Here is a 23850-nt window from a genome sequence, read left to right as displayed (position 1 = left end):
GCCTGTGTTTGGATCTCTCATCTTACTCTCCGCGCAGCCCCGCCCCCATTAACTCGCACACGCCGCGATAGCAACATGGAGAGAATCAGTGGCCGCCAGTCCACACTTCTGACATTTGTCCACAGTTTTAATTGTTATTAACACAGCTGTATATTGTTAATAATAATAATAATAATAATAATAATTAGGGATGTCCCGATCCCGATCTCGAGATCGGATCGGCCCGATCTTTTCCTATTTTCCCGTGATCGGAGCTCGGCTACATTACCTGACTAGTCGCGCCGTCTTTACGGCAACTGCCGTAAAGTACGCTAGTTACGGTGACGGTAGTTGTGCATACAAACCTCCGCGGCGGTGCAAGCAAGCATGTCAGAAGTGTGGAGTATTTACTCTCGCGAGTGAAGACTGTCCTAAAGCTACTTGCAATGTCTGCAACATGGCAATTTCAAGAGGAGGTAGCAGCGAGCTACTTAACACCACGAACTTGATTCGTCATTTGGGACAAAAACCATGCAAGGATGAAGCGTTTTGTAAAGCTGCAGATGGAAAGGTTGCTAAAGCAAAGCAACAAACGTTATGAGGAGAGACAAATACTCCAACAAAAATAATAGAGCGAAGAAGATCACAGAAAGGATGGTCGAATTTATTGCTCTTGACAACCAGCCCATCTCAGTAGTTGAGAGTCATGGGATTTACAATATTAATAGTAATGCTTTTTGATAAAATATTAGTCTAATAAAAAGTTGGGTTACTTGCTCAAAATATCTTTGAGTTTGATCAATTTCAATACTAAAGGCAAAATATCGGATCGGGACTCGAAATCGGATCGGATTTGAGGTTAAAAGATCGGATAAGGATCGGAGGCCTAAAATGCTGATCGGGACATCCCTAATAATAATACATTTTATTTAAGAGCGACTTTCTAACACTCAAGGACGCTTTACAGACAATAAAAGACAGATACAGGGAACAGAAAAGTGTAAGTAGTTATAACAAAACAAATAAAACAAACAAAACAAAAAAAAAAAAGAATGAGAGGCAAACCTGTATTTGTACCAGTGTTTCCGCTGGTAAAAATGCAGCGCGGTGACGATAGACATTTCATACACACGACGTGTGTAACTCTGCTGAGCCGCCATTCGCCCCGTGCTGGACCCATTCATAATGAGTCAGCCGTCTCTCTGTAAGTAGCCTCCATCACACTCCCTCTCTCTCCCTAGCTCTTTTAATCAGTTATTGTTGAAAAAAAAGTGAAGGAGCTTTTAAAAATACATCGTAGTCTATTTACTTCAGATAGCTAATGTGTTGCAGCTGTATGTCTACACAACTTAAGACAGAAGAATGTAGCATAATATGGATGTGAAAGCAGTTATAAATAGTCCATTTTAGACTATAAAATTTGTTTTTGTTAAAATCAACAAATAATCTTGATAATTAATCGTGATCTCAATATTGATCAAAATAATCGTGATTATCATTTTGCCCATAATTGTGCAGCCCTATATGTACACCTAGAAAAGGGGAATTCCGGCAGCCCCCCACCCCACCCCCCAGAAAATCGCACCCTGATTATACTGCATATACTGTATATATATTTACAATAAAAAAAGACATACTGAATGTTTGGTACTTTCAACTTTATAAAGAACCCAAATAATGAATTTGTAGTCTAGATTGTTGTTGTTGTCTGATATCATTTCAATTAACTAATCGATTGATTAACTAAATTAACTTAGCACTAAGTTTAGGTCCCAAACACACGTGCTGCTGCAGAGCGTTATTCTCTGTGTTTGTCTTCTATGCCTACTTGTAGCATTTCAATGTTCTGCAGGTAAATGTTGTTTCTTTGGGGATAATCTAGATTGATAGATGGTCTGCCATGTTGCGGGACAGCAATTTGGCATGAAATGGTGCACTGTCACCAAGGTCCAGTGATCAAAGGAGTCACAGGGGGTCAGCAGGACAGTTCAGTCTTCACAGCCACACCAGCCCTCCTTCAGAATCTCTGCATATTTTTCTATCGTATCCCCCGCAGTGTGAACTCAGGAGGTCTGACTTCTGGCTGCACACAAATCACTTCTGGAACCATTTTAAGTTCCCCTTTTTACGTATTGATATGAGCATATAAACAATTAAATGGATAATAACCTATTACAATGTTGTTGTAAGCAGATATAACTGTTTATTAAAAGTATGCACCAACAACTATAACTGGACACCTATAACTGGAGTCTGGTGTATATACAGACAATGAAAGACAATCAAATAAACCGCAGGTGATATGATATTAAATATATCGTCACAGGAGAAGTTATTATTGTTGACAGTAGTGATCACTTAAAAAGAACTTAATTTAAGTGTTATGAACCATGTATACAGCCAACTAATTGGATTTAAATTAAAGTGTTCCTATGTGTTTTTGCACTGTCTTGAGATCAATTGTTAATTTAACACTGCAATGTTGTCTTCTTTGGATTCTGTGTTGATAAAGTTTGAGTTTCTGTAGGCAGTACTCAAATATCACTGCTCGGTTCAGAATATGTTTCCCAGGAAGACCTACCTGACGCCTGGTATTTACAACTACAAAAAAAAACTAATGAACTGGATACTGGATAAAATCACTACTGTGTGCTAACAGCAAAACAGATATAGATGCCTATTTTAAACTAATCCTTTCATTTTGTTAGTTTTAAGTTGACCACACATCATTAACCTGGTAGAGGGAGGTTGTTCAGTAGCTCCATCAGATACAAGCTCATTGGGGATCAAAGAAATTCTCGGCCAGCATGGGTGCTGTTTGACTGTGAAAACTCAACGTTGTGTCCCTGACTAGAAGGGATTCCCTGTGAGATAGAGACAAAGAGGGGATCAGTGGCCTGCCCGGCTGAGAGAAGGGAGGGAGGGAGGGGGTTGAAAGCAAACAGCCTACTGCCAGTGTGATATATGTTTAAGCCCACTGGGTGCAGAGCAGAGACACCCAGCTTAAGATCCTTAACTCGTCTCAGCAACTGGGATGGTCGATCCCTTCCGACTCTGTGACTCAAGCTGGTGCTTTATTAAAGAAAAACAGAAGCTGTGCTTAAATGCCCATATGAAGGCAAAGACAAGAGCATTGTCTCCGTTTAAAAACCTCTTTAATTTGAGGAAGCAGCTTTTCTTGTGTTATTGTACATTTTAAACTAATTTGACCCTCTTAATAAATAAAATAACTTTTACCAGGCAACATTCCTCACTGTCTTTAAAATTATGTAACTTCTTTTATTGGGCTTTTATTGCTAAAAAGTCATACCTATAAAAAAACTGTTTTCAGACAGGAAAAGAATGTGCTTACAAAGTTAAAAAAAACATATTATTCAAATCCATGTGAAAGTTTCTGTGAATGCCAAAGTTGTGGACTAAAATACCAAATCATATACTGTACTGAAGGACTGGGTGTGAACTCAGTATCTACCATACTATACTACATTTTTTGAAGAATCTGATTACCCATCCATATGAAGTGCATTTGTAGGAATATTTAATATGGTCATACCATTGTTAATGACATCAAAACTAAGAAAACACTATGATGACATTTTCAAGATTAATAAATAAAAATGTTCATTTATCTGTCAACCAAGACTAATATCTTCTTGGGACAAAAGTGACTAAATTCCTCCAGAAATCTTCCTCACAATAGGCTGATTCAGTTTCAATGTTCTTTATTCAATCAGCGACTATGTTTAATAAACAAAATATCCTATCAGTGCCATACTTGGAATAAAAGTGGAATAGTAGTATGCCTGTAAACATAGTCCCTGCAAACTGTTGTATGTAATAATACCTCTGCTAAAAGGATTTACAAACAGGGGAAGTTTAGGGGTTTATTATTCAAATGCTTGCTGTAAGGTTTTTGTAAATGAATAATCTTTGGATTTACATGATATAGTGATATGTATCTGAGCATATCAATTGTGTCATGGTGTCATAACTGGGAAATTGTTATGAATAAAATACTTTTTCAAGACAAATACAGATTTTTGGCTCCATTAAGTAACGAATGCCTCTGGAGGTTTGGGGAAATGTATAATTTATGGGCTATATATTTATAATGACTGGATTATATCAGCTTTTTTAGTGTCATAAAAAAACCCGCTATCATGACCAAACAAAGGCTCATTCAGCTGTCAACCAGGAAAAATATATTTTGGTCAAATTTGGACTGAATTCCTCCACAAATTCACTTCACAATAGGTTGATGCAAATTAAATTTTCCCTAGTTAGTCAGCGTTAACTGATGAGGAAACTGGAGAGTTTAAATTGACTGGAACGATGATGCGTCTATAGGATAAATATGACATGAATCCACCATCATCTGTCCATCTGTTTTTTATATTCGGCCCGACACTGCTCTGCTCTGTGCAGCTGCTCTGACCCATTCTTACCCGGCATGAAAATCCATCATACCGCCTATGAACATTTATTGCCACAATTCAGCTTCCCAGACACTGAAGTATGAAAATAGTGGCTCGGAGACAGAGGCCCGGTACCCGACCCTGACTCACAGTTACAATTCTCTACCTTTTCTTTTTTTTTAGACGCCAACTGTGGTCTGCAAGCAAAGACGGGGGGTGGGGGGATTGCTAGTTGCCATGCTGTAACAATTAATTAGAAGTCCCTCAAATTACCTGAGGAGTCCAGAGACAGTCAACCGAGAAGCTCCCACGAAGTAGACCAACTTAGACCACCCAGATCCTTTAGAGAGCACTGCTGATGTTTATGTCAATCATTTTAAAAAATAATAGCAAAAAAATAATAATGTTTTGTTAAAGGGGAAGCATGCAGTTCAAAAACGCAAATCAAAAATCATTTGAGCAGTTTTCGGAGCATTGATGATGCAAAATGTTTTGAAAAAAGTCATACATTTTAGGACTATTTGTACACTTCCATTCTTTTCCCTGAGGAGCTTTTTTATGAAAAAATAACTAAAAATTTAAAAAAAGGCACAGGATCTTCTGGTCTTTGCAGAGTTTGCAGAATGGCAGAGATGTAGTTATAAAAGTCGCAGCTTGACAGACAGCATTTATTCTACACAGCGGATTTATTTAATATTGTTACCCAATTCACAGTATTCTTTGCAGCAATAAACAGCTGGTGAGGACGGACAGGAAAGTGTTGATGGTGAAACTGTGGAGTCTGTGGTCGGGTGGTTTTTAGTGTAATGTGATTCTGACTGGCCAGATAGCTGACTTCTGTACTGCCTGCTATGGCTTCTCCTTTGCTTTCCTTCAACACAGCAAGGCAAAATCTGCACTCACTCTTAGACTTCAACCAATCTGGGATTCTGATGGTTGATTACATGTAAGCAACACTGGTCGTCAATGACCGTGATTGAAATAACGGCGTTACTAACGGCGTTACTTTTTCAGTAACAAGTAATCTAATTGATTACTCTTCCCATTTTAACTAACGCCGTAAGTTACTGCCAAAATATGCGGCGTGTTACTATAATTGAAGCTGTTTTGTTTTTTTATCATACCAACTAGATCTCTGAGCCAAGAGGCAAAGACTTTTTCTTACTGTTCTTAGTGGGCAGTGCACGAGTAAAGCGCATAAGTGCTGACGATTGGCTGAGGTTGAATAAAATTTCAAACAGAGGTAGAGTTGGGTGGGTGTTTGAAAGCACGCATAGTCAGACACACAACGAACAACACAAGCAAGTCAGTCAACAAGAGACAGGTACGGCGAGCCCAGATGAGGGGCAATAAATATAAAAAGTTCCAAAACATCTATTGTGTTATTTGTACCGATCCACTATATATACAGTATATAAAATCTACATACATGGCATTTGATTTGAGTAACTAATTTACTAATTTTACTAATACTTTTTGGAAGAAGTAACTAGTAACTGTAACTAATTACATTTTAAAGGTAACTTGCCCGACACTGGTCATTGAACTAAATAGAAAAAATGACTTTAAGTCTTTTGAATGTCAGCAATTTCCTTAGCCCAACAAGCCAGACCCACATCAAGATGTTGGGTCTGGGAACTCACGATTGGCAGGGCTCAATCCGAGGGGCGGAGTAAACGGTTGTCTTTCAAATTCCGTCTGCACGTCGTAGGATAGCGCTACAATCGACCAGAACAACGCTAGTTGATAGATTAAACTTTTGTCGTATCCGGTCAGCAAAACACATCTTCCTTTTTTAAGAATTTTTTAATAAGACTTCAGTGCTTAATTTTAAGTCTTCTAGAGTCGCGGAGTTGGGTATGGCTGCAGCCTGGAGACCTCTCGTCTCATGCCCTTCCGGGTATGCAGAACCGTTGCAATTCTGCCATCCTTACGTTAAGCCCGCCCACCGACTCAATACACAATGTGATTGGCCTGACCAGAATTTGGTTTTTCCAGCTCGAAAGCCAACAGAGAGTTGCTAGACTGACCCTACCTTCAAATTACATTTGCTGCAGCTAGGGTGCGTCTAGATTTCTAGGCTACAATTTTCTACATTTCCCAGAGTGACAAAGTTCTCTTTCTTGTTTAAGACTTTCATGAAGATTGAATTCTTGCCGAGAAAGATACACTGAAAAGAGAGCAATGTTTTTTACTTTAAACTATATAATATTGTATTTTTTATTCATTTATCTGACACTCTAGTAACAAAAGAATCAACACATTGATGCAACAATAATGTAACCCTGAAAAGGGTCCATCCTTCAGAATGAGTTCCTCACTTTTGTGGCCTAAGTACTACTTCTTAATAGTTATGTTTATTAGTTGTCAGAGACAATACCCACTGATTAAGAAAAAAATGATAAGGAGCAAAACAACTAATTTCATCTCAGCATCAAGACGTTAAAGCAGTGACTGCTCTTGTTCTCGTACAGCAGAACTTTTTTTCCACATTGTGGTTTCACTACTTTTACTTTGGTGAATAAATACTCCTTCGCCACAGAGTTCTACATATAGGTGCAACACGGCATCATTTGAATTAAACTCTTTCTGTTTGATGCTTGATTATGAGGATTTGATATATAATGTTAACCACTCCATTTTAGTGAAAGAAAGTGCTGAGTCCTAACCACTGACTGTAGGTCATAACCACATTTCAAACATGTCAACATGATGAGAAGTCCTCTGTATTTGGCCAGATTTAAACAATTTTCCTTAATTAATTCTAAATTTCTAAAAGTGAAATCTTAATATAAACCAATAACAAACCAAACCACATGACATTCCTATGAGAGTGATGTCTATCCATGGCTGTGGATTATAGGACAGTGTAACTGGTTGAGAATCTGATGAGGATCTGGGGAGCTGACAGTGAATGATGTGCAGCCGGTCATTCAGACACTCTGAGATTGGCGTCTCCAAAGGCTTAAGGAGAAGAAGAAGCACGCTGGGGTTAGACTAAACAAATCCCTGTCCACCCGGCCTCTCAGGGGACTACAAAGGGCAAAGTTGCTCCTCTCAATCCACTTCCAATCCTGACCAGGTCGCTCGGAGCATGCGGCAGGTAAAGAGTTCAGATTATACGGTAACACGTATAATCACTGCCGCATATTCTTTGAGGAAATGATGAACATCCTGTCACTTCAAAGATGTACTCATCTATCAGGTCAATGCGCGTTTAAATTAAACACCATGTCATTACGATAATCATTGCAAAAAAAGATGGAAAATTAGATTGACAAAAGGAAATGGCACAGAAAGAAAAACACAATTCCTATATAGATTAAGGATTTTGAAAGACACATCTGATTACGTTTTGAATAATGTCTTAATTGACTGCTGAATTTGGATAACTGATTCATCATTTGAAGCAAACATGCTAAACTTTGCCTGGTTCCAGCACCTAAAATGTGAAGAAAATTGCTGTTTTTTTCTGTTTTAAAGGATTGTAGTTTAAACATCTTGGAGTTTTGGACTGTTGGTCGAGCAAAGCAAGCAAGTTAAAGATGTCACGCTGGGCTCTATTAATTTATGGAAATTTTCAAGAGGATCAAAGTACTCAAAATACTGAAAAAAAAAGTCTGGGATTTCTTCCACATAGCTCTCACAAACCGCTCCCCAAGTCGTAAAAATACCGACGCTTTGTCCCGGCCCTCCGAGTCTGATACTGAAGCACAAAGGACTCGTATGCACTAACATGCATGTGCAGCCGGATGGGCTAGAGAAATAAAGACGAACAAAGAGAAACTCAGATTACAACACACAGAGGGGGTGTGCTCAGGATGCCAGTACTTCCACTATATCTCGACAAAGCAAATATTGGTTTACTGCTATATTAATTTTCTGAACGTCAGGTACAGCCTTTTTTACTGGTCAGCAAAAAAAACTAATTAATAATGAAATTTATCATTAGTTGCAGTCATGTTACAATTTCAAATATATTAAATTTTAACCAGTGGCAATTTTTTTGCTATAAACTTCACAAAACATCATCTGAATTGTAATGGAAATGGAAATGTATTAATTTGAAACAGGGACAATGCACAAATAAACATTAAACTTGTAAAACAACAGATTATGTCTTGGACCAGGTTATAGCAGCTATTGCTAATTTCCACCTGTAGTCCCTGGGCAGGTATGACAAAAATATCAATTTTAAAAAGAAATTAGCAGGACTATAGATGATTTACTCAAAACTTTGCAAATTGAGACTGAATGTTTGTGTTTAGACATGAAAAAGTTGAGAACGCTGGCATCTTTTGTTTAATAGAAAAGTGCTTTGTAGGGAAAAAAATATTAAATTTGTAACGGTAAGGTAGTGAAATTAGTAATATTTTTAAACTGTTTTAAAATGTTAAAACTCAGGCATCCTGTGAGCACCATTACCAAAAAATGTCAAATGATACTCAGCCCTAGGTATATATCTTGATAATTATTGTCTAGAGTGAGAGTCAGAAAGAAGTGAAGAAATATGCATGAGGAGATAAAAGGCTGGTTTTGATCTATGATACAGCATGCAACAGTGGACATGGGAGGGCTGATGCTATCACCTACGAAAAAGTGGGGCCTTAACAAGTCTCCATCTAAAGTCTATTTAAATTTTCTTTAAACAAGCTCAGATTTTAGCTCAACTCATTCCATATTTCTTTTGAAGATTGGTATTCCAAGGTCAAGCGTTTTTCTCTCACAATATTTATGCAGCTCAGCCTGCTTGTGATTGTGTATATATCCTAATTTTGAAGAGTGTGTGTGCCACTAACAGTTTAGAGATGCAGAGCTGAAACAAACTACAACATGTGGACTCATCCCACGTAATAACCGTGGCTCCAGACTCATCCAGACAAGCCTGAATGGCAAAGCTCTGTGAGAATCCAGTCAGCAGCTTAAATTCCTTGTGAGACGACATAATAACTGTAGAATTAAACTAATTACAAACACAAAGTTAACGGCGGCAGAGCTGATACGTGCCAAGCTGAGAGTCTGGACCTTGGCCTATCTCCTGACTCCAAAAGCATGCAAACAAAATAACCAGATTAAATTGAGGTTGATTGAATAATTTATGTACACAAGTGTTATTTTGTTAACTCTGTTTTGCTTGTGGATGCAAGAGGTTACTGTTCCAACGTGAAATCAGCCAAAACAAAATGTGGAGAAATGATTCTACTCTGGACCCGACGCTGACCCCAGACACAAGTGTGCAATGCAGTCGATTAAGACGCATATTTCCAGGAGAAAGTGAAAGAGGCAGAATTTCTGTTGCCACGGCTGCAGCCATTCAACACTTTCGATTCCTGCCGGAATGTGTGGATTCAAGGGCACAGCCGTAATGACCAGTGGTATTAATGATCCTGCAAGATGTGCTCCCGCTAGAGCCCGGATTATTGCAGTTAACTGGGTCTGTAATGGGGTACTTTTTCAAGCGCGTGTCTGAAACGAGCCAACGAAGAGCAGGACTCAATCATATCCAAGTGCATTACTGAAAAGCAGCGAGAGGACGTGTAGTCGTTACTGCTCATTACTGCCGTCGTATAGAGAGATCGGGTCAGGCGAGGTTTTCCAACAGGTTAAGAACACAAATATGCAGCCTCAGGTTAATTAAGCCTTCCTTGCATTAAGCACTTTCAGAAGCCAAACAATACGGGATTTCAAAATGTCTAATTATATCATTTACCAGTGATTTGATAGTGTGGAATGAACACCCTCGGAATGATAATAACAGTAATATTGTCACAGCCATTGTGTGTCCTCCCCCAACTCCCACTTTGTTTGTGAAAGGCGACAGAATAAGGGTGACTGCCCTTTGATTCTGGGAATCTGTAAATCTGTCTGCAGGCTACAATGAGACATCTCATTTGAGGTATTTGTGTATTTTGGGTTTATTGGTCCCAAAATGCCCCCTATCCATCTCTGACCAACACAGCATTTTTTTTACTAGGGAATACACTGTTGAGAAGTTTATAGAAGAACACTTAAGTTCACAGACGGGTTCACTGCTGGCTCCGTATGCTTGGTGTGAAATAACAAACATTTCTCTTAAAACCGTTTCACTGCTAAATAGAAAGTGTGGGGTTACTAAAACCCACATAGCAGTGGAGACACAGAGATTCATATCTACACACATCATAAAACACTTTTTCTTCATTAATGTCTTCGCAAAGTCATTCTTGGTTAATTTGATAATTACGGTGTAAAATGCAGCATGCAACAAACCACGTACTAAAGTGCTACCTAAGGCTGAAAAAGGCATTTAAAGAAAATGAGGTACAAAAGTTATATTACCAACACATGATTATATGTGAAAACCGTAAGAAGACATCAATACGTAGATTTTAAAAGGATGATACTCCACTGAACAGCTGCTGCAGTTGGAATTGATTCTGCTTTGTTATTTTTATCATCTTTATTCCTAAATACGAGCTAAGGAGAGTTGGTCAGTGATGACATTTCATTCCTAGACATTGACTAAGACCAGTGGCATTTAATTTTTTCATTTTGATTTTGGTTTTTCATTCTTTTAAATGTCTGATAATTTCTAGGGAGGAAAATTTGTCTGATGTGCTCATCAACGGATGGATGGATGGATGGATATAACAACTGAGCAAATCAAAACTTTTTAGGCAGAATTAGGAACGGGAATGTAATCGCTCCTGTGCCAGAAAAAACCTAACAAAGAAATTGGCCACAAAAATTGAGGGAAAGCATGGATGAGATTGCCGCAGCTATACACGTTGTCATAAGTTGCAATTGCAGCTTCCATGTTGACTGAAAATGGTGTAGATAGGACATATTATGTCAGTCACACATTTGATTGTTTAGGGCAACATACTCAGTTTCTGCTAATGTGTCCAGGATGTCTGACTTGATAATAAATGTCTGGAATAGGAAAATGTCACTGTGGCAGACAGCCAGACAGATTACAAAGCTGATTGCAACATTTGATTGTCTCCTTTGTCCATAAACAAAAAGATTCATTCATCAGAATAATTTGAAAGATCCCATACTTACGAAATGCAAAGGGCTTTCACAGCTTCAGTACAGGAGAGTGCTATATAATTAAACCTGCCTACTAAACGTATGACTTCTCAATAAAACTACACCAGTCACAGGTTTAAAGTTTTCACAGAGAAAAACTTCACGTTGTTTAAGTGCAGGTCTAGTATTTCTCTGCTGTTTCTTGAGGAGTATTAGTGTGATTTAGTCTAATCCAAATAATCACTGAAGGTAAAGCTGTGCTCCAAGAAAAGCACTTGGATGGTGCCAGAGCAAATCATGCTATTTATCATTCCATGGTAAACATGTCCCTGCATTACATGCATTTTTAACCAACACCCTTATTTTCTGGGTGCTTTACACCTTCTTCCATTTAAATAAGACATTTAGCATATCAGCACGCACTTTGGTTTTATGTGCATGGTTAAGCAAAAATCATCTGCAGGAGGGATAATAACATAATTTAAGGTGTGGGACGCTGGAAGTTTCATTTAGTCAAGTGATGAACAGCTCAGTCAGGTGCCAATCACACTAAATTACACACCTAGTTGTCATGAAGAAAATATACTGACATTTTCAAGATAGTGTTAGTAAGTTATGCCGCTCCATGTTCCTCTTCTGAGGAGGAAATGGGGCATGCCGCACTTTGGCATATCATGAAGAAGAACTGTCCTCCGATGACAAAGAGTGGAAAACTGACAAAGCTGAGAGAGAAAGCACAGATCCTTCCTCTCAGTATCCCAAAAGAAGCGCTTCACCTACTTTATGCACAGCCATTCATGCTGCTTTGTTTCAAGCTGCTTGGCTGACTGCGGGTCTGGCCTGTTGATTGCAGTGATAGACATGGAGGAATCTGGCGCTGGCTGCCAGAAACCACAGAGGAAAAAGGAGAGGACCCTCAGTCTGCCGTCGGGCTGTGCCGGCAGAGAGAGGTAAACACAACTGGTCCCTCCTTGGTATGCAGGGCTTATGTTGGCCCAGAGAGGAGCCGGGACTCAGAGGAGGTGCCAGTCTGTGGTATGCTCAGTAGAAAACGCAATTATTTTTAATGAACGCAACAACAAAAAACACTCAGGAAAACAAATAGTTGGCATTAATCGTACATTCTGAGCAACCCAGCCCATGAATAGTACTGTCACGCAATCAAATCCATACTAGCACAGACAAGCAGCAGAGTTTAAATTTAGAAATACATTCACTGTAAGTGTACCGTAAAGAGATGGTCGTCTTAATTGCAGTGTATCTGCCTCTCACGTTTTTTTGCTTGCTTTCTTATGATAATAAAGAGCCTCTCTACAGGATAGCCAAGTGTGCAGATATAAAGTCATAATAAGTAGCCTACATTCTAATCCTGATTCAAGTCTCCAAACTGCGTGTCGTGCATCCACACTAAGCTGACTAAATTTGAAAAGCAATCGTTTTCTCTTCGGCCACTTTTGGCCTTGTGTTATTAGTGTAGATAAAAGGGAAACAGAGCTTTTGAAAAACAAAGACGTAAGCCTGGCCATGAACTCATTTACATAAATGTACATATAGCTGAGTGGAGTTTTATTTGATTTATTTTTTACATTGAGACAATGAGATTGTGAAAGATTTGAGTCCCTGGCTTAACATGTATGACCCATCAAATCACTATTTTCTGCTTGATCAGTGATCAGACAGAACAAACACACGTTTGAATGTGTTAAATCACAGCATATGTGTTTACAGAACAAGAAGAAACAGAATCAGTAGAGCATTTCAGTATGCAGGTCGCATGATGGCTGTGTTGCAGTTTTGTCTTCCTACACAGAGCATACAGAAGAAGTGATTTAACCATTTTCCGATTGTTCTTGTGTTAAATATAGAGGGAGATCTTTACAACCACAAAACACCTGTAAAAGCTAGTTTGGGTGCATGTTGTTTTTTGCGTTCCCTAAGAATTAAAGAGTGAAAATCAAATTGCACCTTTAACTCATTAAATAGGTGCTGTTTGTTTGATTGCTTTACAATTGACTAAAATCTTTTTTGAGATCTTACAGAATTCCGATGGCAGTTACAGAAGTGTAAATGATGCGTTATTATTATTATTATTATTATTATTATTATAATAACTTCTAGGCAAGTCCCGCCCTGCGAAGCAGTAACGAGGTATCGTAAGCATGGATGCCTGGCCAATAGTAGCGTGTGAATGCTATTGAAGGCCGGGTCTTGCCTAGAAATTGCATGGGTTCAACAAAAACGTGTACATGACAGCTAGTAGATATTCATAAATTAAGGTAGTTATTTGTTAATGTTTCTCAAAAAAGAAATATAAAGTAAAAAACTTCTTGTAGTTTCCTAAATGCTCACATAGATCATATCTAAATTACACCGCCTGAAGACAACTAGCTCATATAGAGGAAACCACTCATTTGAATAACCACTTAAGCTTTGTACAGTTTGATGAACTATCATTCTCTGACCTCAAAATGTTCAGAGTTTGATTTACTCGACTGATTTACTCGAGAGAAATACAGCTGTGCTACATTACTAACGTGGACATCAAGCTGTATTAGGTTGGCTGCATTCAAAACTGTAGCTTAAAGATGAATGTAAGGCAGACATCTGAACATTATCAGCTGGTATCTTTCCAAGTTCTTCTCTTGGTTAGAATAACATTTATAACATTACATGCGTCTACAGATGCATAGAATTGATTTTTCTATAGTTGTGCTGGAGGGGTTGAAAGTTTTGTAGTATGATTTCAAAAAAACAACTATAGAACTGACCCAAAAACGTTGCCAATAAAACATACTAAAACAATGTTTATAACACTGCAGTTCAGTCCTTCTCTAAAAGAGAACACAAGTTATGGAAATTTGACATCTAACTCTTCGTCATATTCCTAGGTTTGTTTACTCATCCTTTCATTTGAAAATTTTCGGGAAACATATCTAACTTAATATATTATTTTATTTAGTTCTTTTGATTCATTAAGCATGTTTGTATTGCCCAAACTGATGACTCAAAAAGGTGTTTTATATCAGTACAAAAACTCATGTATCATACTGGGAGTGATCTGAAATGAAATTCAAAACATGCAGCGTTACCGGTGACTGAATATCTTTGGATACAAGGCAAGGCGATTTTTGCTGTTAGGTGTTGCGCTGAACAGTTTACTGATCACCTGATTGACTATACAGTTGGGTAAGTTGAGACAAGATATTGAAATAAAATCAGTGCAGACACACAAACACATTGGCTAAGTTCTTTTAGCATGGCTGCCACCGTCAGTGTTTTTATGTTGGTGCAGGGTAGGTAAAAACACTTTACAGCCCTGATGGATAAAGGGGGGCTAAGTCTGGCAATTTAGGTAGCTTTTTTGAAACCAACAGTCCATCAAGCACACCCACTCTGCTCAGCTATTGGCCAGGTGTGCAGAGGTGAGAAAGAAGGCAGGATTTGAACTTCTGTCTCTGTTTGTTGTTTTTTTTGTCACAACTACTATATCAATTTTATGTTTTATGTTTAGAGTGCAACACTTTGGTAGATTTTCTGGAAGTGTGCACGGTTGCCCTGATATGAATGATTATCACGTCTCTGCCCCTCTATGACAGCAGCTATAACACTTTTGCCTTCAGATGTAGTCAGACAACACATCATACAAACTAGTTTCTTTGAACCTGCCCCTGCCTTAATGGTAGGGCTAAACAATAATATAAAAAAAGAAAACTGATACATTTATGACAAATGTACCCAAGTTGACGGATGTACTTACACTGTGACACTTGTGGTTTGGATGCAAGACTGTCAGCCATCAGAGTGTCTTGACATCACAGGAAATCACAAGGTGTTCTATCATTCTGTGATGGAGAAGAAAAAAAAAGAAATGTAAGCACTGAAACTGGTATTTCCAGTTCCCCGTCTATAAAATGGGCTTATGCATAATGGGGTAGAAGGCCTTCCACAAAAATATAGCTGATTTGCACAGCAGAGTGTAGAAGAAGAATTAAAGGCATATTCAGGGTCAAGGATTCCCTTGAGTACTCCAATATCTCTAATAGTAATCTATTAAAAATCATTTGAAAAAAACACATTGAAAAATAGGCTTCCAAGCCAAGCCATTACTTTGTTACCTCTGGCAGACAGCGAGGCACCTGGGAAATCTGAGCTGACGTTAAGGGGGAGCAGCAGTCCAGCAGAAAAACTATATCACTTTCTTAAGCTAATTAGCCCTGTATATTACCAATCAAAAGAACCTCACTCTAAAACCCAACGGCCAGCCAAGAAATATATTTCTCTTCCATTTGTGAAAGACTGGCAGTGGAAAGACTCCAGAACTGAATATTATTCACCCAAGACATTCCAGAGGATAAAATGTTGCATTAAAGTGGGATTTAAGGGTCTGATTTTTGTCACTGCTACCACTGTTATTCCCAAACAAACGGATGAGAACTTTGTTGAAACTAAAGCTCACCCTTTCAGATCTAATCAGTCAGTTCACATCAAAAACTGGAATTAAGTAAGTACATTGTCACTGCTACATTAATGACTCACTACCTAAAAGTATATAGGTATACATATTTATAAATTAGGCCTGCTGACAATAGCGTTATTCTGACATTATTACTACACAAAGTAGACAAATGCAGAGTCACAACATTTTCTTTTTCCCCGTCGTACATGGGATCGAAACTTTATACGAGGGTTCAATAGGATACATGCTGATAAAGTCATGGCAGTAGACTTTTCTGCCATTTTACTTTACACTTTGTAGTTTTCATTTTGTTTCAAAGGTTTCACTTGACAACACCAGATATCACAACATGTCTGAATGCAAAGAGGTGAAGAATTATATCTTTATACGATAATCCAACATTATGTTCTATTATACTTCTCATACTTACACAACTCCCAAAACAGTCTTTATTTCTATTATCCGATACACTGTATGTACAGTAAGAGTAAGCTCTTTTATTTAAGTAGTCTCATTTCTCACAACATATTCTGGGATCAGATTGTTTTTCCCATGCGGATGCATGCTACATTTAACTTTATTACGTAATGCTATTTTATTTCTTATCTTCAGTTTCCAATTAATATGTTGTGACATCTTTCTGATAGTATGTATTATTATGCTGATATTACATAATGTAAATTAATGCTTAATGGTGAATCTTAAATACTGGCCTAATATGGCCTTTCTCTCTCTCTATCCATCTCTCAATCCTTCTCTATCTCACTTTTGTTCAAAATAAGAAAATCATAATTTGCTACGCCCTTAACTTAAAAGTGAACGGTTTACAAATGAGGCTAGAAGTGTGACTGTTTAAATCTCGAAATTAAATTTAACTAATTTTCCCAGATATACCAGACCTGCATTAAAGCAATGTTTACAACAACAAAAAAGAAATGTGGAATCTGTTGTTGATACTTAATGCAATAAAGAGTCTGAGGTTCATCGTAGTTCTCAGTAAGCCAAACACAAGACTTTAAACAGTCAGTGTACAACTTCCACCAGCAGAGGGGGTAAAAACATCACAAATCTGCCTACATTTCCAGCTGGAGTTTGACATTTGATATGTATGTAAAACAGACAAATATTTCATGCAAAAACTTTCAACTAATGCTGCCAGGAAAAAGTAAGTTGTTGAAACCAAAACCCAAATGATCTTCTTCTAGTATGTCCAAATTGTACCTGCATATTATACTTTACTTTTATTTTTTGAGGATACTACTAAACTGTTTGTAAAATGTGACACACCTGACTTTTTGTGCATAATATAAGCAGTTTTCATAAACAAATGCAGAATACAACAGTATAGGATACCGTAAAGAAATAAAATATTAATTTTGTGGCTTCCCCTTACCTAAGGATGATTTCCAATTGTTACATGTTCCTTTTGCATGCACAATTTAATAATTGGTCAAGTCTTTATCACAATCATTATTATCTTCATCTCTAAACGGATAATATGCAATCCTTCCTTTCACAACAAGCTAAAGATGAAATTGAAATCAAACAAAGCTACAAATATTTCTTCATCTCTATCAATCTGTTCCCCTTCCAGTTTCTAAACATAATAGACCACCAAAGCCATCACTACACCACCAGCAAAGTGACCTCATAGGAAAAAACGACCATCTTCTGCCCTCAGGAAACATCTGGGCTAACACGTCAGTCTCACAACTGATCAGCAGAGAGAGAAAACAGGGCAGGGGTGAGAGGGCGTGTCACAGCCCGCTTTCACTTTTTCAACTCAGGGCAACGAGGAAATGACCCCGTAATTCATGGTTTCCACTGAGAACTCCTCTGAGGCAGCAAAGAAGTGGGCTTACACTGTACTGTCTATCAGGACTTCTATTGAAAATCATCCACCTCTGATGATATTATACGGTTTATTAACATATTGGGATCAATACTACATTACACTGAACTTTACGCAAATATAGGTTTAAATTCTCATCCAATTCCAAGTTGACAATTAATTAGTCATCATCTGCTCACTGCTTTTCTCCATTATACAGTATATCATTATATATATTACAGTGAACAAAAACTGTTGGTCTAACAGAACAAGCAATTTGAAGACATCACCATGGGCTCTGGGGAAGTTACGTTTCTGATGTTTAATAGACCAAACACTTATATATTCATAATATATGATTAATTGACCAAGAAAATTATTGTAAATTACAGCTTTAGATGAATATGGAAATTAACTGATAGATCATTCAATATTCTATAATTAGTGGCAGATCAAATTACTATAAATTGTAATATAATTGTTCTTCTTTGTGTTAGTTTTACTGCTACTACAACTAAAATTACTGGGTGGAGAAGTATTCAGATGCTAAAGAAAAAGACAACAAAGTAACGGCCTGGATTTGACAGTGAAATGGAATGTATACATTATATGGCCAAAAGTATGTGGAAAACCCAGGATCAATTTTGGCTTTTGGGCTGCTTTTCCTGGTTTGGGTTTCAAAGTCTTATGGAAAGACTTCCCAGAAGAGAGGAGAATGTTCTCAGCACATTAATGCCAATGGTTTTGGAAAGAGTCATTCAGCTGTCACACATGGCTGGAATAATGTTCATGTGTTCATCTCTGTGTCACCAGAATGCAGTGATAAAAAGTCTGTTTCAAATCTGGTGAATGTTTCAGACTCACCACCAGTGCACTTCTGACTCATCATGCAGCTGCAGCAGCCATACCAACAACACTAATAATAAATAATAATAATGTATACTTTAATAATCCCACAAGAGGAAATTACAATTTACACTATGTTGTTATTACACATATGCCTGAATTACACAAACATGCTCAGTACCTATACCTGCACTAAATGGAGAGATGTCAGAGTGAGGGAGCGGCCCATGTAAAGGAACCCGAGCAGTCGGGGGTTCGGGGCATTGCTCAAGAGTACCTTGGCAGTGTCGAGAACGTGAACTGGCACCTCTCCAGCTACCAGTCCAACACCATACTTTGGTCCGTATGTGAACTTGAACCTGCGACCCTCCGGTTCCCACCCAAACTCCCGACGGACTGAGCTACTGCCACCCTAACTAGACACCAAATCTTCTCAGGATCTGGCTGTATGCTTCCACACTGTGTTTTTGTCGACACAAAAGACACTATCACAGCATCTCCTGATGGGGAAAGAAGTCACATCCACACCTAGCTCTAATTCTATACTTCACACCTAAGCTTGGACATTTCATGGGAGGGCTGGCACACATGGGAGATCTCTTGTAATGAATAAACATATCTGTAGTTTGCATGGCCTATGAGTAAAAACACACATTAAGGGAGCAAACAGGCTTCTAAGCCAAGATGCCCACAGTATTCACATTAAAATAAAAACGTTATAGTCATGACAGAAAATCGTCCTAGATGTGGCCTCAACATGCAAAAACGAAACTGTGACAATAAACATGCAATAGCTTATAAATAAGAAGTTACACGGGATAAAAAATGCAATGTGTGCAAAGTGACACTGTTTGTGTGGGTGTGTGGGTCATTATCTCATCATAGTCCCCATCTAAAGGTAAACTGGTTCACATTCAGTAAACAATGTCTTTTGAAGTTCACATGTGTTAAATATTCATTATTTTGTCATGCAGAAATATAACAAGCACACATGTTTTGACTGACGACTTCAAGGAAGGTGAAAGACTTCAATCGTCACAGTCACCAAAACAAATAAAAATCCAACTCATACGCAAAGTATACATGGATTCTTGTAAATGAACATATAAAATAATGGCCACCACCCCAGAACCTAATGTTAAATGTTAAGTTCTAACATTTTCCAAAACGTTCATCAAGCAGTAAGAAAAAATAGCTCAACAAATGTGGTAGTACATCATTCAAATATATAAAACAATGGCTGTGAAATTTAGGGAAACTTAGTCATGCTAACTATGGTACGTTTACATACGGTATTGTGAAAGTCAGCCTGGTTATCATTAGCAGTCAGCTTTAGAGATATCCTCTTTACTATTAATGCTAGCCTTTCCAATTAGCCTTGGCCAGACAGTGTATTTTATCAGAGTTGTGTGACTATTTTTGTCTCAAACAGCCACAAACATGGAGTAGCCAGGTAGCTAGCATGCCACAAAGTTAACAGGCTTAACAGTAAGCAGCAAGATAGCTAGCATGCTAAAGTTTACGTTTAGCTAGTAAAAGCCCTGAAAATGAATCACTCCTATCCTCAAAACAAAGAAAAATACCATAAAACCATATTTAAAGCCTACCTAAACCTCTACTCCGCATTAGTCCATGAAATAACCAAATATGGCCTAATAAAGCCTACACTTACCTGCAGCAGCACCTCCACCTGGTAAGGAAAAGTGTGCCTTGACAGGCTCGCGCCCCAAAGAAGGTGTCTTTACACTTGCCTGTGCGCGAAGGACCCGGTAGGCCTAGCGTTAGCTACCTGTTAATAACTAGGCTAATTAAGACTTTTCTAGTGTTGTGTCTAGTAGCCTATAATAATAGTATAAGTTCATGTTGAGAATTCAGCGTTTATCTAAGATGTGGAGAAAGATAATAATTGAAATTTGGAATTATTTAAGTCCGGGAGCAGGGGTTGGTGTTCGACATAAATTTGCTCTCTATCAGCATGTGCTACTTTGCCTTTCTGCACATGCCCGGGCGTATTATTTGATAGGGGATATTGTTCCATCGAAATACGCTTGGCTACCCCTGAAATATTATAATAACGTAAACTTGCCCATGTGTGTAATCAAAAACATAAAGATACTGACAGAAATGACAAAAACACATAAAGTACCATCATGTACCATAGATGTGGGACAACCATCCCACATCTTTTAGGTACAAAACAAATATCCACCCAGTGTTAATCAGATATAACTTAAATAATTACCTCACATCCATCCCATTCATCTTAAAAAAATACTTTTCTGTATATTGTCTCAAATTGATATATATTTAGACTTTGCTGAAGTTACATTCTGTTTTAATAACCCTTCCCTCTAAAACTGTTTTGTCTGCAAAATGTTTTTTGTTTGTTATTTTGTTTGTACTTAGCACAGACCCCTAATGAACCTGAAAATACAGGTTTGTGCCTGACGTGATGTTAATTATTGTCTATTAATCCTACATGCATATTTCAAAAGTCGCTGTTCATACACTCTGTCTTGCTGGGATGTTGTTTCTGCAGGTAGGTTTAAATGGGATTCAGATAAGCTTTCAATTTGCTATTCATTTTCCATTATTTTGTCCTACCCATTTACCTTGATAAGGATAGAAATAACAGAAACCCATCTCTGTATTACAGTTCCACAGCAAACTGTACTTCAAACTACAGCCCCTTGTTTACTGTAGGAGCAGCAATAAGTGTTTGCTGAGGTTACCATGGTAGCATCCCATCTGTGGGACATTATAGTGCACACCCATTGACCTTTTGAAAGCATCTATTTACTTGAAAAGCATCATTGTGTGTAAGAAAAGTTCAATAGACAGTTTACAGTGCTACATTTAAAATGAAAGTTTATTGATTTCAATAACACAGCGATATTACACAGTAATAGGCTTTTCATGACCAGATTAAACCATTTTCACCTATATTAACAGGAGCACTGAAATAAGTACAGCCTAAAATCAATACAGTTACACCTCAGAGATGTATCTTTGTCCGTATGCACCCATAATAAATCAACATAGAGTATAATAACATGGTCTTTGCATAATTAATGAACCCTTGGAAATGACAAGAAAATCAAAATAAGCAAACATTCCTCCAAAAGTACAGATTTGTCATTTTCACTTCATTATAATTAGTGAATGATTCCAATGTTACCAAAAATATTGTACAATAAATCAAATGACTTGTATGTATATATGAATGTATGTTACATCCGTCATATTTCAAATGTACAGTAAACACATTTAAAACAATGAAATCTTACGAAAGAGGCATTCGTTTGAACTAAGCATTGTTTCACCATATAGGCCGCAAAGTATTAATACATTTGAGTTTTTTATATAAACTATTTTCTTTTTTTTTTAAAGCTCCAAAATCCTGGGGGGACTTGAAGCTTACAGTGATTGCACAGAAAAGGAAATACAGTATTGATTAATACAGTACAATGAAAGAATTGATTTCACACCAGCCTAATAATGAGAACAGCTGGTCATGCACATCATGCCTGAATCAACAGCCTGCTACAATGACAAGTAGCAACCCACACCGTGCCACATGCACCGCATTCAGAAAAGTCCCATTTGATCCCACAGCATCAGACTACCTCCCAAAACTAAAACAAAGAACGTAAAATTGAGCCCTTGTGCATGAGCTATTGTCCCGTCAGCTGCATTTCATTTCTTCTGGCAGAAGTTGCTGTAATTGCTGCAGGCCTTCTGCATGTCTGTTAAGAAACCCGGAACCCCAGTCTGTTAAAGACAAACACACAAAGAGCGTCTATCAGTGAGCGTCATGAACACATGTGCCAAGAAGACCCACCCAGGTGGGGCAACAAAGAGAGGAGCTTGTTGACGTCACCCTGCAACACATCTGCTGACAATAATGATGGAAAACCATAAGGCAGCCAGAGGGACGGAGCTCTGCGAGGCCTGTGAGTGAACCCTTTTGACACCCTCTTTAAAGACATCATCAAAGATCTGTGTGAGTAGGTCAACTGCCAACGTGTGCACATTTTAGGGATTGTGACGCGCTGCAGGGAAATAGTTTCTTCACGACTTCCACATGTCAGTGAAAGTTTTCCTTTTGATAAATATATATGTATATATAATATATTTATATAAAGTCTAAACATACTATATCATACATCCATTTCAAAACTTCAAACAAGGCTCTCCTGTAACTAACAACACCAGTACCACTGGGCTGCAAAGAATATAATCACAATTATTTCGGTCAATTTTGAAATCCCCATAATTTAACACGATTACTCATTGACTTCTGGAAAGACGTTTCAATTATTGAACTTAAATAACATGAATAAACTGTCAAAAACACACAAATGTGAAAAATAAGAGTTTACTTAAACGTAATGAGCTAAATAATTGTTTTTCTCGACTATTCTGTTTTTGTGATGATTGGGAGCCAAAATCGTAATCATGATTACATTTTGATTAATTGCACAGCCCTAAGAACGGTTAAATGCTGTTTTAACTTTTGGCAAGAAACTCTTTGATTTTCACAAATGCGTAAATCAACACTTAAGAGTACAACCACACTAACAGCTACATTTAAAGGCAAATCTGTGTTAAAAAAATGCTCGCAAGAGTGGATATTTCTAAAAAATGTCAGCCGGTTGTTTTATGTTGATATTGTCTGAAAAGAGGAATAGAAACAAATGTAAATGAAAACGACTAAATTGTGAGTCTGGCTGTTGTGCAAGAGGTTCGGCTGTGATGTGTTCGCTGACAGAAAGAAAACAAGGAAGAAGAAATGTGGCCATTTTCCTATTGTTGTGGAGTCACCTATCAATACACAACCACATCATTATTTTACACTCCTTTCCCTTGCGTGAAGCAGAATAATGCCCATAGAAATCCCCATCTTTGTTGAGAAATTTCTCCAAACAAAGCTGGTTTACATAATACAGCAAACCCACTACATCCGGCAAACATTTCATGGGAGATTTGCTTGTTAATTCCAATCCATGAGAATAAAACAATTTAAAGACTAAAGTCTGCACTTTAGATGTTTTAGTGAAAGCCAGTCATGTGAAGTTACACTTTCTGGATCTCAGTAAGGGCATTCTGTAACTGTTCAGCATGTGGTAAATGCCCCTTAAGATACTTTCTGGGTCATTGAATTTTAAAGCTGTAAATGTTTTAAGCTTACATCGTTTGTATATATTGCAGTAGTCTTGCATTGCCAGACCTTCCTCCCCGGCGCTGTGGAGGAGGGTCTGACTAGTCCACACAGCAATTGGGGTGGGAGAAAAATGTGCTGTTTTTTTTTT

General features: G+C 37.9%; 1 protein-coding gene and 1 long non-coding RNA gene across 2 annotated transcripts in view; both read right to left on the bottom strand.

Annotated features, from left to right (window-relative positions):
• LOC116703061 (uncharacterized) overlaps positions 1–15246 on the bottom strand; it is a 54612-nt gene extending 39366 nt beyond the window's left edge. The window contains exon 1 of the long non-coding RNA XR_004335326.1: positions 15163–15246. This is a non-coding gene — a long non-coding RNA (uncharacterized LOC116703061). The remainder of the gene's footprint in view (positions 1–15162) is intronic.
• A 6143-nt stretch (positions 15247–21389) lies between these two features.
• The window catches only part of pctp (phosphatidylcholine transfer protein), a 13149-nt gene continuing 10688 nt past the window's right edge, over positions 21390–23850 (bottom strand). The window contains exon 6 of the mRNA XM_032537643.1: positions 21390–22309. Coding sequence (XP_032393534.1) covers positions 22235–22309 — 75 coding nt within the window. The 3' untranslated portion in view covers positions 21390–22234. The remainder of the gene's footprint in view (positions 22310–23850) is intronic.

This window comes from Etheostoma spectabile, chromosome 15 (assembly GCF_008692095.1).
Source record: "Etheostoma spectabile isolate EspeVRDwgs_2016 chromosome 15, UIUC_Espe_1.0, whole genome shotgun sequence".
NCBI classification, from domain to species: Eukaryota; Metazoa; Chordata; class Actinopteri; order Perciformes; family Percidae; genus Etheostoma; species Etheostoma spectabile.
This window is presented reverse-complemented; position numbering and strand designations above follow the sequence as displayed.